This window comes from Misgurnus anguillicaudatus, chromosome 2, assembly GCF_027580225.2.
Source record: "Misgurnus anguillicaudatus chromosome 2, ASM2758022v2, whole genome shotgun sequence".
Classification (NCBI taxonomy): domain Eukaryota; kingdom Metazoa; phylum Chordata; class Actinopteri; order Cypriniformes; family Cobitidae; genus Misgurnus; species Misgurnus anguillicaudatus.
In genome coordinates, this window is record NC_073338.2 from 18,285,576 (window position 1) to 18,302,952 (window position 17,377).

The 17,377-nt window shown below is 37.0% G+C and overlaps 1 gene segment (V, D, J or C); it reads left to right on the top strand.

The window, feature by feature from the left end:
* Window positions 1-736: 736 nt before the first annotated feature.
* Window positions 737-1,261, top strand: LOC129443369 (T cell receptor alpha variable 14/delta variable 4-like). The segment is given in 2 exon segments: window positions 737-779; window positions 906-1,261. Coding segments are annotated over 2 exon segments (399 nt in total).
* Window positions 1,262-17,377: the final 16,116 nt, after the last annotated feature.

Consider the following 17,377-nt stretch of genomic DNA (forward strand, 5'->3'; position numbering starts at 1 on the left):
CTAAAGAAATCCTAGTAAAATCACTATTATGAAACATTTAATTGATGACAACAAAATTAAAAATAATGATTTAATAACTCCATAACAACTAAATCAATCATCAGAGTGCAGCTGCTCAATACAACCTTTATTTAACTACAGTTTATCAAACATATTTGAAATGCAATGTTACATTTCAAATTGTTTGTTGGTTTGTTGTGTTCTAAAATATATCAGAACAAGTTCATTGACTCATATTTGGCCACTTATTACTCATGTACCTATCTAATGGTGCTACACTTCTGCAAGAGGGTGCCAGAACAACAATTTACCCATAATACACTGCATCAGCCAATGAGATGCAAGTCTGAATTGGTTTTATTCATCTGTTACTTTTACACAACAATGTTATATTGGCTGAACAAATAATTTTGAAGTAAAGCTGACAAGACACAGTCTTTTGTTGAAATTACCAAGTTAAAGTAATTATATGCAGTTACTTGTGTTTGTTAAGTAAAGTTAACAAGAAATTATTTATTAAAACTGACTCCAAGCAATTTTTTTGAGTGCAGACAACTGGATATAATACTTTGATGTAATCATGAAAATGATCCACACGAGGGCAGACTTCGCTTAAAAGTGAGTAAACTAAACTCTTTGATGGGCATAAGGGGTGGAGAAGTAAGATGAGTAATAACTGCATGTAGAAGTTAAAAGGTTTTGTTAAACTTACTTGCTTATTAGATCTTTGTCAGACATGATATTGCTGTTTAGTCTGTGGCTTATTTATCTCTCTACAGGTGAGCCAATGATTAAAATAAACACAATATTACAGATATATTTGTTTAATTTGAATACATGTGAGCTGGTTGTGTTTCTATTCAGCTCCTTTAGTATGTCCTCTAATTCACTACTCTTTCTCTTAGGTGATGTCTCTAGTGAGGGAATAGCACCAATCTCTTCGGATAAATTTGTTTCAGAAGGTGATTCAGTTACTTTGTCCTGTAATTATAATGGATCGTTTGCTACAGATACTCTTCTGTGGTATCGTCAGTACTCATCATCCAGACCAGAGTTTATGTTTCTGATCAATGAAGCTAATTTTAAGCAGCCGGCTGATCCTATAATTCCTGGAGTATCTGCTAAACTAAATGAAGAGAAAACCTGTGTGGATCTGGAGATCTCCAGCACTGCATTAACTGATTCTGCTCTGTACTACTGCGCCCTGCAGCCCACAGTGACAGAAAACACAAAAGTGCTGCTCACAAAATGGAACACTTGAAACATTAAAGCTGGTGCTGGTAGAATAAACATGTTTTGTTTTGCTTTTTTATTATTCAATAGTGATAAAATAATGAAAATAGCTTAAGGAAAATAAAAGAAAATAGCTAAATAAAGTAAATATTCATGCAGAAGCCATTTCTGTATGAGATTTTAAGTTTTAACAGACCTCTTATTGTCTCTTCATTAGTAACTGACTTGGGTTTCAGCAAAGAACATTTTTGCTTTTTTTCTAGTTACTCTAGAGCTTATTTGCCAAAAAAGTCTGTCCAACAAATTAGACTTTTGCTGATTAACCATAGCATTTAGATATAATGTCATTATTCACAATATCTTTCTCATCAGGGCTGCTGAGAGAAATTAAAGGATCAGTCCCTGCTATCATCATGTCCACATACACAGTACCTCACCGCCAAGGTTAATAATACATCCGACACACACATACTCTTCAAAACCTATAACAGAACAGCCAGAACATTTGCAAATTCAGAAACAGAAAAGTATCAGATCCACCATTGCAAACAAAGTTTAGAAAAAACATGAAAACAAAAAAACATTATGGAGAAGGACATTGAAATGAGAAATGACAATAGTGTGTGTGACCACTGCATATCAACACACATGACACTTCAAACACTTATTTTGAATTTGCGCATCTTGGAAAAGAAGTCACCAGAAGCCACTTGTTCTAACCAGAGGTGGACAATCCATGTGCCATGAGTTAAAGTCCTCTCCAGTATTTTGTTCCAATCACCTGGATTAGCTAATTAGCACATATTTTCAGCAGGAGGTGACCTCTTGGCTCGTTGGTGTTATAAGCCCTCAATGAAGCCTTTAAGGCAGCGCTGCCTGGAAGGCACTCCCTGTGCCCCGAGCGTTTCAGCCAATCACAGCACTGGTGCTGGATATCGAGCCTTCCACCAGCTTCTGGCAGTTTGAGCTCACCATTGGTCAGGTGAGTAGCGCAGATATGGTAAGATAGGAATGTGACTGGATTTGAATTCAGCTTGAAATGTTTCGAGCACTTAAAGGGGTCATATGATGAAAATGTTAGCATTGCCACTTTGTAGGTTTGGGTGTGTTTTTTTAAATGCAAATGAGCGGATGAAGTGCAAACACTGATCACAATGATGGTGGTTTGTTGTAGTTGAAACTCTATTGTGCTGTCAAGTCCAAGGATTTGTTGTTTTGGGTGTGTTTTTTTTAAATGCAAATGAGCGGATAAAGTGCAAACACTGATCGCGGTGATGGTGGTTTGTTGTGGTTCAGGCTCAGTTGTGCTGTCGGGTCCTTCTTTTCTCTCTCTTTCTCTCTGCGCTGGACGGCGGTGCGGTGGTTGGGGGGTTCAGATTAGGGAGGCGGTATTGTTCTAATGGGATATCCTTGTGACATCATGGTGAGGGCCGAATTTCAATTACCTGTTTTTGCTCGCACCTACAAAGTGGCAATGCTAACATTTTCATCATATGACCCCTTTAAGTGATGTGTTTTCGTGTCTTCACGTGTCTGTGGCACGACTTTCTTTTTGTGACAGTTTAACGTATAGGTTTCGCAATTGTTTTCCCTTTTTTCAAACCATTGTCGTTTAGGATTGGGGTTAGATTTATGGTTTTCCTCTCATTTTTTTTTTTTTGTTTTTGCTTGAGGAAATACCTGGGTTTGGCATAAATGTGGATGTCATTTTAAGCATTGGTTTATTTGTCAGAATTTTAAACTGTTTTCACTTGTGGTTGGGCTTAGGGTTGGGTGAGGATGTAATTTCCTGTACCAGAAAGTTGTTATAACCCCAATCAACGGCAAGAAAATAGGAAAAACAATTGGTTAACCTACCTGAAACTGGCACAAAAAAGAAAGTCATGCCACGGACACGTGGAAACACCTCACTCAAACGCTCGAAAAATTTCAAACTGAAATCAAACGCAGTCACATTCCTATCTTACCATATTTGCGATACTCACCGAACCAACGGTGAGCTCGAACTGCCAGAAGCTGGTGGAGGGCTCGATGTCTGGCACCAGTGCTGTGATTGGCTGAAACGTTTGGGGCACGTGGAGTGCCTTCCATGCAGTGCTGCAGTGAAGGCTTCATTGAGGGCTGAAAATAACAACGAGCCAGGAGGTCACCTCCTGCTGAAAAACTGTGCTAATTAGCAAATCCAGATCATTGAAACAAAATACTGGAGAGGACTTTTACTCATGGCACATGGATTTTACACCTCTTGTTCTAACATGCCAACTCTGTCCCGGTGTGATCCTTTCTGTTAACAGTTTGTGGGATAAATCTTTGTCACAATTCTAGTCTGTTTGCCTGTGTGTTTTCCCCATCATCTCCCCTTGAACTACCAGCATCCCTTATTCTCCCACACCTGCTCCTCATTTACAAACATCCTCACCTGCCGGGCATTCACCCTCACCAGCCCTCTTATTTAAGTCCCCCTGTTTTCCTCAGTCTTTTGTCTGGTCTACTTTGTTATACGATGTTTAGTTTAGTTTTCTGACCATTGTCAAGGAAAAATAATTGAATAACCAATACGTGAAACTGGCACAAAAAAGAAAGTCAAGCCACATACACTGTAAAAAAAAATTTGTTGACTTAACTCATTATTTTTTGTTCATTTTTTGCACGGACTTTTTTAAGTTTATTTTACAAATTTTAAACAGTGTAGCTGACAAATGATTAAGTCATATGAACCAATTTAATTTAGTCAAGAAAACTTCTGATTTAAGCTCAGCAAACTAAAGTGAAGTTGTTTAGTTAACTAAAGTCAAGTTTTCAAAACTATGTCCATTGAGTTCAGCAAACTAAAGTGAAGTCTTCAAAACTATGTCTGCTACATTCAGCAAACTAAAGCTAAGTCCTTAAAACTGCATCCGTTACATTCAGTGAACTAAAGCGAAGTCTTTAAAACTGCATCCATTACATTCAGTGAACTAAAGCGAAGTCTTTAAAACTGCATCCGTTACATTCAGTGAACTAAAGCGAAGTCTTTAAAACTGCTTCCATTACATTCAGTGAACTAAAGTGAAGTCTTTAAAACTGCGTCCATTACATTCAGTGAACTAAAGTGAAGTCTTTAAAACTGCGTCCATTACATTCAGTGAACTAAAGCAAAGTCTTTAAAACTGCATCCGTTACATTCAGTGAACTAAAGCGAAGTCTTTAAAACTGCTTCCATTACATTCAGTGAACTAAAGTGAAGTCTTTAAAACTGCGTCCATTACATTCAGTGAACTAAAGTGAAGTCTTTAAAACTGCGTCCATTACATTCAGTGAACTAAAGCGAAGTCTTTAAAACTGCATCCATTACATTCAGTGAACTAAAGCAAAGTCTTTAAAACTGCATCCATTACATTCAGTGAACTAAAGTGAAGTCTTTAAAACTGCGTCCATTACATTCAGTGAACTAAAGCGAAGTCCTTAAAACTGCATCCGTTACATTCAGTGAACTAAAGCGAAGTCTTTAAAACTGCTTCCATTACATTCAGTGAACTAAAGTGAAGTCTTTAAAACTGCGTCCATTACATTCAGTGAACTAAAGTGAAGTCTTTAAAACTGCGTCCATTACATTCAGTGAACTAAAGCAAAGTCTTTAAAACTGCGTCCATTACATTCAGTGAACTAAAGCAAAGTCTTTAAAACTGCATCCATTACATTCAGTGAACTAAAGCGAAGTCCTTAAAACTGCATCCGTTACATTCAGTGAACTAAAGCGAAGTCTTTAAAACTGCTTCCATTACATTCAGTGAACTAAAGTGAAGTCTTTAAAACTGCGTCCATTACATTCAGTGAACTAAAGTGAAGTCTTTAAAACTGCGTCCATTACATTCAGTGAACTAAAGCAAAGTCTTTAAAACTGCGTCCATTACATTCAGTGAACTAAAGCAAAGTCTTTAAAACTGCGTCCATTACATTCAGTGAACTAAAGCGAAGTCCTTAAAACTGCATCCGTTACATTCAGTGAACTAAAGCGAAGTCTTTAAAACTGCTTCCATTACATTCAGTGAACTAAAGTGAAGTCTTTAAAACTGCGTCCATTACATTCAGTGAACTAAAGCAAAGTCTTTAAAACTGCGTCCATTACATTCAGTGAACTAAAGTGAAGTCTTCAAAACTATGTCATTTACATTCAGCAAACTAAAACAAAGTCCTTAAAACTGCATCTGTTACATTCAGTGAACTAAAGCGAAGTCTTTAAAACTGCGTCCATTACATTCAGTGAACTAAAGCGAAGTCCTTAAAACTGCTTCCATTACATTCAGCGAACTAAAGTGAAGTATTAAAAATGCTTCCGTTGAGTTCAGTGAACTAAAGTGAAGTTTTCAAAACTATGTCTGCTACATTCAGCAAACTAAAACGAAGTCTTCAAAACTTTGTCCGTTACATTCAGCGAACTAAAGTGAAGTCTTCAAAACTATGTCTGCTACATTCAGCAAACTAAAACGAAGTCCTTAAAACTGCATCCGTTACATTCAGTGAACTAAAGTGAAGTCTTCAAAAATGCTTCCGTTGAGTTCAGTGAACTAAAGTGAAGTTTTCAAAACTATGTCTGCTACATTCAGCAAACTAAAACGAAGTCTTTAAAACTTTGTCATTTACATTCAGCGAACTAAAGTGAAGTCTTCAAAACTGCGTCCGTTGACTTCAACAAACTAAAGCAAAGTCTTCAAAACTTTGTTTGTTACATTCAGCAAACTAAAGTGAAGTCTTCAAAAATGCTTCCGTTGAGTTCAGTGAACTAAAGTGAAGTCTTCAAAACTATGTCTGCTACATTCAGCAAACTAAAGTGAAGTCTTTAAAACCGCGTCCGTTACATTCAGGGAACTTAAGCGAAGTCCTCAAAACCACCTCCATTACATTCAGGAAACTAAAGCGAAGTCACCAAAACTGCGTCCGTTGACGTCAACAAACTAATGCGAAGTCTTTAAAACTATGTCTGTTACATCAAGCGAACTAAAGTGAAGTCAAACTAAAGTGATTTTTTTGGAAAATGTAAATACTTCAAAACCTGCAGCAATACTGAATGTATAAACAATTGCTAAAATCACTTATGATCAAAACAAAACTGATATAAAATTAATTGAATGTCCACCTTTTGCATACATTTTATTGCAAAAATAAAACACCTAAAAACATCAAAAGAAAGGTGTTTCAAGTCACAATGTATGCCTCTAGTACAAGCAACAAGAAATTAATAACCTTCTAGTAATAGTTATTACAACATTACTCAACATTAAAAAAATCATATTCTGAGCAAAGGATATATCCGAACAAGATCACTTTAAAGCATTCAATTTAGAGAACCTGATCTACATTAGAAGATCTAAACTGGTTTCAAGCTATTTTTAATCTCAGCTTAAAACGAGTCTTAAACTTTTCTAAGCTCTCAAGCTTTAAAAAGTTTGTTCACTTACATTCGCAAACTCAATTCATAAAAAATTCATCAAACTGATTGCATGTTTTGGCGATCTGGTCAATGCAGCAAGGTTGCAATGGTACATGCAATGCGAACAATATTGTAATTGTTATTATTACTTACACTTTTCTAAGCTCTCAAGCTTCAGCAAATTGATCAATTACGGTCTGAAGCTTCAACAAATACGTCAAAAATACATAAAATTGATTGCATGTACCAGTGCTACATCGCTGCATTGACCAGATCCCCAAAGCATGTAACTTGTACGACAATGTTATTTGCATTGCATGATAAAGATCTGGCTTCAAGTCACTTATGTTTTACAGCACTTTTCTAAGCTCACTAGCTTTAACAAGTTTATCAATTACAGTCTCAACATTAAACAAACTAAATAAACATCATTATTAAACAGATTGTACAGATTGGCTTCACAACATTTCAATTTCAGCTAACAATTCAGTTGCATTACCCAGTGTTAACTTACTGCATCAATTTATTTTTTAGACCATGAACCTTTGCTGAGCAGCTTTCTCCGTCAATCTTCATAAAAATGCGCTGAATCACCTCAAAGGTGTATCGTGACTCTATGGGATTGCCTATATTCAAAGTGTAAAGGAGTCCAAACAGTTTTACAAAAGCATTTGGAACATCCTGGAGATTCAAAACCACTAGCTCCTCCTCCAGTATCACAGCCACATCCACAACGACATCTGGGAAGATGGCCACATTCACATTGTGAAAATCACTTAGCTGACAAGAATGAGAAAGAGAAAAAGACTGAATCAGTGATGGACTATAACTTTCATTACTGGATTAACTAAAAGAAACACAAAGTAATTGGATAAAAACCTAAACTTCAATTATATTTTTTACTTATAGCTGAATAAAACTCTAAATCAAGGTATTCATGTGTAAAAGTTTACTTTAAAGGGGTCCTATTTTCCAAATTCACTTTTCATAATGTACTAGAAACCAATGTGTGTCCGCAGTGGGTGTAAACAATAGAGCCCGACCGATATGCGTTTTTTCGGGCTGATGCCGATACAGATATTAGGGAGTAAAAAAAGACCGATAACGATATATCGGCCGATATTCTTTATGTGTACATTATAGTTCAGTATATACTACAGTATATTATACTAAAGTACTGTACATAGAATACACTATATACTTTAACATAATATACTATGAATAAATACAATGCAATGCAATGATCACTCACAAATGTGGTGATCACTCACAAATGTGGTGATCCAACACTTATATTGATGTGACAAAGATATGTACTATAGGCAAGAAGTTAACAATAAACTTTATTATCCAAAATTAGTTGGATATCAGTGCACTAAACAGTAAACTTGACTTATTATAAATAACTTTAAAACACAAAGAGAACAAAATACATAAAACTTGCATCATTTGCAGTTTTGACGAGAATAACGTTATAAAGTGAAACTTATGAAGTCATTGATTAATATTAGCTTTACAGTAAGTTGTGTACTTCACAAATTAGTTAGCCACTCACAGTTACGAAGACAATGCTTGACGGAGCACATACTAATGTACGCTATGTTTAATGTTGTGCTTGTGCACAACATTTTTATAACACAAACCCAGGGTTCCGTGCAAACTTTAGACTTTAATAAAACTAATGCGTCTTCGCTCCGCCTCTTTTATTTAGCAAGGGTGTAGAGTTGCGCGAGCTTATTGAATCAATTGCTCTGAAATGAGCGTGTTAACTAACAACACAAGCAGCAGTAATCTCATATAGTGTTATATAAGTGCACGGCTGCGCGTAGTTTAAATGTGTCATTTCTCCGTCTCGCGTCATTTCTCCCGCTTGCGTTTTAACTCGCAAGTCGACAAAGAGACGGATTAAAAACACCAAATGTAAGCGGGAATGCGTCTCTCTTGTCCATTTATAATCCAATCGACCAAAGCGCGTCTTAATACCAGGTGTAAAAATGTTGTGAAGAAGACACTGCGTGACTGCTTCCATGCCACCTGAACTGAGAGACTGAAGAGAGTAGACTGACTGTGAAGGGGGTGGGGGATTGGCTGGTGTCACTACAGTGAGTGATCTGGGTCGCCATTAGCAACCAGTATGGCGCACTCTGCTGGACAAACAAGTACTTACATCTTTCAAATGCATTTAATGTGTTCTGTAACAAACGTTCATATCGGCGCATATCTGCGGCTTATACGCCGATACAGATATATCTGCGACATGCTCATATCGGCCGATAAAATCGGCAAAACGATAAATCGGTCGGGCTCTAGTAAACAACCGCCCTGTAATTGTAATTGCTTAGAATGCCTTTAAATGCCTGAACGGTCGACTGAAATATTTTTCGCTCTGTGGTGTAAACAGCATCACACCAGCACTGCACATGATGCTAGTTTATACTCCACTCATATGTTGTAAATAATTTCCTGACTTACAAAATTCACATTACTGTGAAAGTCGGAAAGCTTTGATGATACATAGTATACAAGATGAATTTCCTCGCTTAACTTAGGTGAGTTTGTCCACGTTTTATATTGTTTTGCTTTTACATTTTATATGTCGCTTTTCTGCCACAGGGATAGTTTCTACGGGAGCGCCTTTGCAAACATGTTCTATAGATCTGAGAATGCTAGTGGTTGCGTTGTTACCTTTACATTATCTGTAATGAGGTGACACCCACAGGCGGTACCTGCTATTCATTTGAAAATGAATAGGGCTGACTTCTTATAGTCGAGGAATCGAAGATTCGATTCGGAGAGGTCTGATTAGGGAAGTGTTATTATGTAACCAATGAGCAGCATCACTGAGAAGCTTAACTGCATGGATGACAAGTAACCGCAACAATCGCGCTTTTCACGTTAAATTCATATATAGCTATGCCCTTCTTGTTTTTCACATCATATGTATAATAAAGGCAAAATAGAAAGAGTTAAGAGAGTAACTTCTTTTTCGTACATTTCTATTCAAAATGTAATACTACACTGTAAAAAATTTATATTTTAAAAAATTGTGGAAACTGAAAGTTAAGTATTGACTCAACATATTGCTTTCAAAAAATTCTCCCCAAACAAAAATATGCGTGGGAGTTGATGATCGACATTTTCTACAATAAAGTTATGGTAAGTACTTAAATATTTACATTTAAGTCATTTTTAAGTATTTTTAAAGTCATTTTCTAGTTAAACTGAGTGAAAATCTGAATAATTACAGCATACAAACAAAAGCATATGATGTTTTCTCCTCAGTGTAACGCACCGAGCAACGCTTCATTTAGTGAGGAAATGGCAAGGTCACTACAACTTTCACAGTGAGTATATTATATTTGTATTGCTTTTTCGAGATTTAGGTGCGTTTTTTTATTAAGAGCCGCTGCGCCGCGCCCACACGTGCACACACAGACATGAAATGCTGCTTGCAACTTGCACCTTTCTAGAGAGAAATTGTCGTGTTTTTTAAATAAATCGAATATAAAACCAACACGAAGTAGCGCTTAACATTAGTACCTAGGTTTGCTTGAACAATTCGCCCTTAAAAAATTAACCATATTTTTACTATTGTTTGTGTTGGATAATCTTTAACCACACATTTACCATAGTCTCACTAAAGGATATTTTAAGTGAAACTAATGAAAAATGTCCAATACCAAAATAACTGTACTTCTATATTAAAACTGTTTTATTTTCATAATGTTGAACAGCAATATAGCTAATAGCAGACGTTTTTCTGTGTTCAGAAGTTTAAACTTTGAGGATATTCTATATTGATCTGGTTTTATTTATTACATTGGCTTCATTTGGTACATGTACACTCAGTGAGACTTTTTTACTTCTTACAGAGTACCAAGGCTTTTACACAAGTGACATGAAAATGGGAATTCGTGAAACTCTGAGCAATTTCTGATCCATGTCAAGATTAATTTCCAGTGAGCCGGTTGTGCTGGAAAATTTGTGAGACTTTATGCCTTAAATTTGTAGAATGTTTTAGGTGTTTAATGTTAAACTGTTATGAGGCATTGTTTAAATGTTTAAAGTGTTTAAAGTAGTTTCATAAGCTCTTTTCTTCATGTGAGAATGTTAAATTCAAGTGAAATTGTGATTAACATTGGGTGAGGAACTCTCCCCACTTTTATATTGGTGTTTTTGGAGATATTTGTAAAATATATTTTCTAAACTTTTTATTAAAAATAATTATTTTCTAATGTCTACTGTGCAATTGTATGCAGACCATTTCTGTATGTTTACAATTTTAAGGTATTACAAATAAATAAAAAATGAATAAAATGTTACAAAATAGTTTGTGTGTTTCTTTTTCTATTAGGACAACAGAAAATAAACAATTCAGCATGGTTCCTTACCCTTTTAATTTTATAGGTGAAATTCTGGCCGTTTCTCAAATAAAAGACTGCATCCTTCGGAGGTCGCATTTTTAAACTGCATTTACTTCATGAAGACTGTCTTATTAGAGACTACTAACAATTACAAAGTTTACTAATAATTTAGTTAATCGCAAATTGTTGTAATATGCTCATGACTTGCGAATGTAATGCTCAGTTAATGATCTGAAATAAACCTTAAATTACGTATGCAGCCTGCATATGCGACCTCCGGAGGATGCAGCTTTCTGTTTGACCCTTTTAGGGGCCAGTTACACCAAAAGCGTTTATGGCAGTTGCAGGCGCCTTTTTTAAATTATATTATATGGGCATGGAACGTTTGCGCGCTGTTTATGCGCGCTGAGCGCCTTGCGGTTTTTGCCGGCGGCCGCAGCACGCGCCTTTGAAGGGACGCTGAGAGCGGAGAAGCGCCCGACGTCATTCGCGTCTTTCCATTGTCCACTCGAATCAGGGGAGATGCGGGCCTTAAGTTGTGGTGAGGGAAGCTTACAGTTGCTTTGAAGAACCGGCGGACTCCACTCGCTCACTCTCTCCTGCGTGTTTGTGCATCTCTCACCCTCAAACAAGGTCAGAGCAAGCGCCATCTTTTTAAAGTTTCTGCTAATATGACAGTTAACAGCAAAAAAGCGCTCACGCTTCAATATTTGATTGACAAGACAGCTGACTCTGTGGTTGCCTAGCAATATTAACCCTCTGGGGTCTAAGGGGTTTTTAGGGCCCTGGAGAAGTTTTGACATGCACTGACATTTGTGCTTTTTTCAGTTGCTTAAAAACATAATAATGGCAAAAGTCTTATAACACTGTGTTCAGCACAAACTGGGCTACTATATTATATGATCAACATGTATGTACATGTTTGTATTTTTGAGAGAAAAATGTTTATGCATGGTTTTTGAAAAAGCTAAATTTTTAAGTGACTGATATAAGTAAAAAAAACTCATACTAAACATGTTTTCCCAAGACTTTTCAATACAGGATCTAGTAGTCTAGAGTTTTTTCTTTAAAATGATGTGAAAATCATTCTGCTTACTCATTTACATAAGACAATAATATTGATTTACAATTTCAAAGTCACTTTTTGGTTAGGAAGGCAATATGCAAGGAGGCTGGAAGCTCTTGAATAATCTGTGATTGACAGCTGAAGAACAAAACACTTGCATAATGAGCTGCGTAAGACGACGCCTTGTTACGTGTTTGTTTGTGAAAGCAACACAAAAGAAATGCCTTCCCATGCGTGATCCTGCGTTAAATAAACTTACCGTGTAGAGATATACGCGAACAAACAGGGTTTTAGATGTGTTTAGATCCGTCTTAATACAAAAGTGCGTCAAATATGAGGCATTGTGTGTTTGTGTGTGCGTTTGGCCGTCAACCGCGTCTGACGGAAGCACAAAGAAAACATAAGCGCCTGGAGATTTACAGGCGAGAGAGCATACTTTATAATTTTACCACAAAGCGCGTCAAATATGAGGCATCTTGTGTTTTTGTGTGCGTTTGGACCTCGATCCCGTCACACTGACGAAGCACACACTCGCGTCTTTTTGGAGATAACTTTATGCGCGAGTAAACAAGTAGATGTGATGTTTGCAATGACACCTTTTATAAGAATACCACAAAGCGCGTCAAAATGAGGCATCGTGTTTGTGTGTGCGTTTGGACATCGCGTCACTGACGAAGCACACGCACTCGCGTCTGTTTGGAGATAACTTTAGGCGCGAGTAAACAAGTAGATGTGATGTTTACAATCGCATATCTTATAATGATACCACAATGCGCGTCAAATATGAGGTAAGTTATTTGTGTGGGCGTTTGGACGTCGATCGCGTCTGTTTGATGAAGCACACACACTCGCGTCTGGAGATAACTTAAGTTACAGTCTGAGTAAACAAGTAGATGTCATGTCACCAACACTTGGATTAAAACTCAACACAGCACTGCCACTGACTGAATGGCTACAGAGACGGAGTCTCCATTGACTGGGGTTGACTAATGAATATGGATGATCTCTGCTCTTCTCTTCAATGGAGCGGGGCGTGGCTTATTATAGATAATACAGGAACACGAGAAAGACGGTACGTCTCCCTCTTCTAACACAGTTAACAACAAATTACAATATTTGTGTTCGATTTCACTTACATCTTCCAAAAGCAGACATTCCAAGCATTATGTAGATATGTATCTTTTGTTGATATGACAAGTATTCCTTAAGTTACAGTTAATTTTTCTGACGTGTTTCTGAAAGGACTTCACTGAGGGAGAGAGAACAAAACACGCATCATGTTTATTTTCTTAATTTTGCGAAAAGCACAACATTCTGTTTTTATTGGGAGTGGACAGAAAAAAACTAGACACTTTAACGTTTTAAATGATGTATAAATCATGTCTGTATGACCAAAATCAGCAGAGTTATCTAACTCTCTTTGCGGAGTGATTGAAAAATAAAGACTTTGTGGCGCCCGCGCCACCGTCGACCCCAGAGTGTTAAAAGCCGCTTCGCGTCGGGTCCTGATCACACTGTCGGGGCTTATTTCCCGATAACTACCGACTGCCTCTACATTATCCCTGACGTAGTGGTATCAGTGATATTTAGCCATCAGTTATGTACGTGGGAAATTTATGCTAACAGCTGTATACATCTTTCTTACAGGTCTGCATCCCTCTCATCAGTACAAAACTATGAAGTGGAAAAACATACTCACACTCTTTGGACATATGTTATATGGTAACATGAGCCACATGTTTACAGCTCTGTTGTGTATCAGTTTCTTAGTTTATACTGAGAAATTATATATACTGAGTTGAGTTTTTGAATAGGGTTTGTTTCCAAATAAACAGAAAATGTCCTAGTGTCCTAATGACCATTTTGATTATAATATTAACTTCTTAATAAACCTCAAACAAACATGTATACATTTATTTGTCCTCCTCACATTCTTTACTGTAGTTTCCTCTCACATTTCAGCCTAAAGGCTCATTATGCAGCTCATTATGTGAGTCTTTTGTTTGCTAGCTGTCAATTAATCCTTCTTGCATACGGCCCCTCTAAACAAATAGTATCTTACAATTTCTAAATCAATCTATTGTTTTATGTGAATGAGTAGGCAGAATGATTTACACATCATTTTAAAGAAAAAACTCAGGACTACTAGATCCTGTTTAGAAAAGTCTTGTTAAAACATGTTTAGTATGGGTTTTTGTGAACTTATATCAGTGACTTTAAAATGTTGCTTTTTTTAAAACCACGCATAAACATTATTCTCTCAAAAATACAAACATGTACATACATGTTAAAGGTGTCACGATTTCGATTTTAAATCAAAATCGATCGAAATTAAGTCACGACCTCGAATTTCGAATTAAAAAAATGGGATCGTCGATGCCCCCATGTCACGTCTGGTCGGCTTGCCAAGCTGGGGAAAACTCTCTGAGGTGCCTTTAAAAACACTGGTTCAGTGTCTGGAATGCGATTTATATTTTAAACACCAAGGATGTATTGCTACAAATGCATATCATAATCAGGATTACTACCTAGTGATCTGACTTCGGACAGATCGCAGCTCTCTGCACGTGCACGAGAGTTATAGAGGCGCCAAGATGCAACAGGTTATATTTTAAACAAAAAGGATAGTTTGCTTCAGCTCGCATGGAACGCATAAAACTAAACAAATACATAAGGATGACAGAAGAGGGACTCGTCCACAGACCATTCCCTCAGTAATCTGGAGAGAAGCGGTCGAAAATGGACAAAGAGAGACAGACTTAAATACCAAGTGTAAACGTGATGTGTCTCTCTCGTCCACTTTTGATCCAATCGACAAAAACACATCTTAATACAGGGCTCCAGACTGCCACCAAAATTTGAGAGTGTGCCACTGAATTTTACATCCAGTCACACATGTGCGACCAGTAAATCTGACCTTTTTTTGTGATGTGACACTGAATTTAAAATAGCACATTGTACTTTCTGTATCTATCATCAAAGTATTTATTAGTAATACAGTGTATTACTTAGTATAAATGTGAATATTTGGTTAGCATGTTGATTTACGGTATGTGCCCCTAAATTTTCTGGTTGCGCCCTTAAAATTTTCAGTTGGGGGCCACTGTACTCCTAGTAAAAAAAGTTAGTCTGGAGCCCTGTAATACCACGTGTAACAGCCCCTAGTAGAGATCGACCGATACTCATTTTTTCAAACCGATGCCGTTAACAAATATTTGGAGGCTTATGTGCCCGATAACCGATATGCTGAACCGATTTTTATTTATTGTTATACTTCTGTTTTTGACATAATAATTACTACACTACTGAACTGAACAAACCCTTATAATAATAATAATAATCATCATCACAATCACTCCCTCTTTGCATACAAAGTCATAAATAGAGGGGTCTGAAGGAGTGAAGAATAATATTAATTTAATGAATAATGTAGAAACTATATTCACATGGACTATTCCAAACACCCCTATCATTTCGTCAGAAATGGACTGATCCAAAGTTCGCCCTGCGGTTTTCAGGTAACAGAGCGGGAGAGAGAGAAAAGTATAGCGGAGTTGGCTGCTTGTTATACATAGTTTATAGAGTAAAACAGGTGGATTAAGTGCCTTTTTTGGGATATAATATCGTTGTTTTGACCAGCAACCTGAGCCTTCAGCAATCCAACCAGTAGTTAGAGATTTTACAAATAATATCACTGACTGGAATACTACATTTAGGAAAGTAACAAACAAAACGGCTTATATATCATTAAATTTCTTAACTGGTAACGTTATTTGATTACAGAATAATTAATATTTAGTTGTTTTAGCTTATGAAATGGCTGTAGACAGCTGTTTATCTATGCATTTACTCGCGCATTAACTGTATTAAACTGTGACCGCTTGCGGAGGTAATAAATAATTAATTAATATCCACAGACATTTATTTAGATATTTTAGCAAAATAATGTTTATCTGGTAAATGTTAATAGGGTAAATCTTGTAAAAAGTGGTAGATGTGCTTTAGCCTCCGGTAAGTGATCAGCAATATGAACGTGATTTTACGATGCTAATGATAAGCATAAATAACAGAAAAACGAATTTAATTTAGCGTTTTTAATTCCACAAAGCATTAATTCATGGCTGTTTTATTCATGCAAAGCTACGTCGTTATTGGGACCGGATTTTATGGATCAGCGTGACTCTGTGAGTTCGTTTCTATTCTTGGACAAGCTGCATACATTGCTTTTAATATCAACTTATTTAACATAACATACATTAATGCACAAATAAGCTGTGCTATAAATGCCTCATATCCAAAGTAAGTATACTCAAAGTACTTTTAATAAAGTCGCGTCACTCCGCCGTCATATTTGCAGTGCACGCTGCTGCTGCTGTGAGCTCTTCTCCTCAGATGCGTCCAGCGCGCAATTCTCAATTCTCTCGTTTATCGGTCAATCCGATATAACAAACCCGATATCCGATCATCGGAAAATGCTCAAATATCGGGGAAAATATCGGAAAACAGATATATCGGTCGATCTCTAGCCCCTAGGATATTTTTTCTCGAGTCAATGAAAAAGGAGTGTCAAAGCTACGTTTAAGGTTGTTTTTTGTATGCAATTTAAAGTGGACATTTCATGAAAATCTGACTTTTTCCATGTTTAACATAAATCTGTGTGCTATGACGGATCACAGGAAAAGGACATTGGAAATTGTTCATTATTTTTCATTGCTTATGCTTTGTACTGGAAGCCATGTTAACCTTGGCATAACACAGCAACAGTAAGAGTTAAAACGCACTCCAAATGGGAGGGGGGGGGGGCTTGGAAGTAACATTCAGTTAGTTGTCATATAGAATTTCACCGCTAGATGGGAGTAGATCCTACACAGTGGAGCTTTAATGTTCATGTCTTGAAAAAAACATAACGGAGAAAATACATGGGACATACGCTCATGTTTTATACAAACTGGAGATATACATTTAGTTAGGGGTGCACCGAAATTTTGGTCGGCGAAAATTTCGGCCGAAAATGGCACTATCGGTTTCGGGCCGAAATAAAAAATCCAGCCGAAAATGTAAACCGAAAATGAATGTCAACCGCGCCCCTTTCATCTGTGCGCTAGCGCTTGGGTTTCACTCAGCCTCACGGTGATCAGTCGTCTCCCACCCCTCCCCTTCGTGCTCAAGCAGGTTTCACTCAGGGTCCAGCTGTTTGCACGCGTCTGCAAAGATTAAGAATGTCTTGATGTGTAAACTTTAGAGAGAGTCGCGCTATGTGTCTCTTACTGTAATCCATTAACGTACATTTGGCGAATAAAGCAA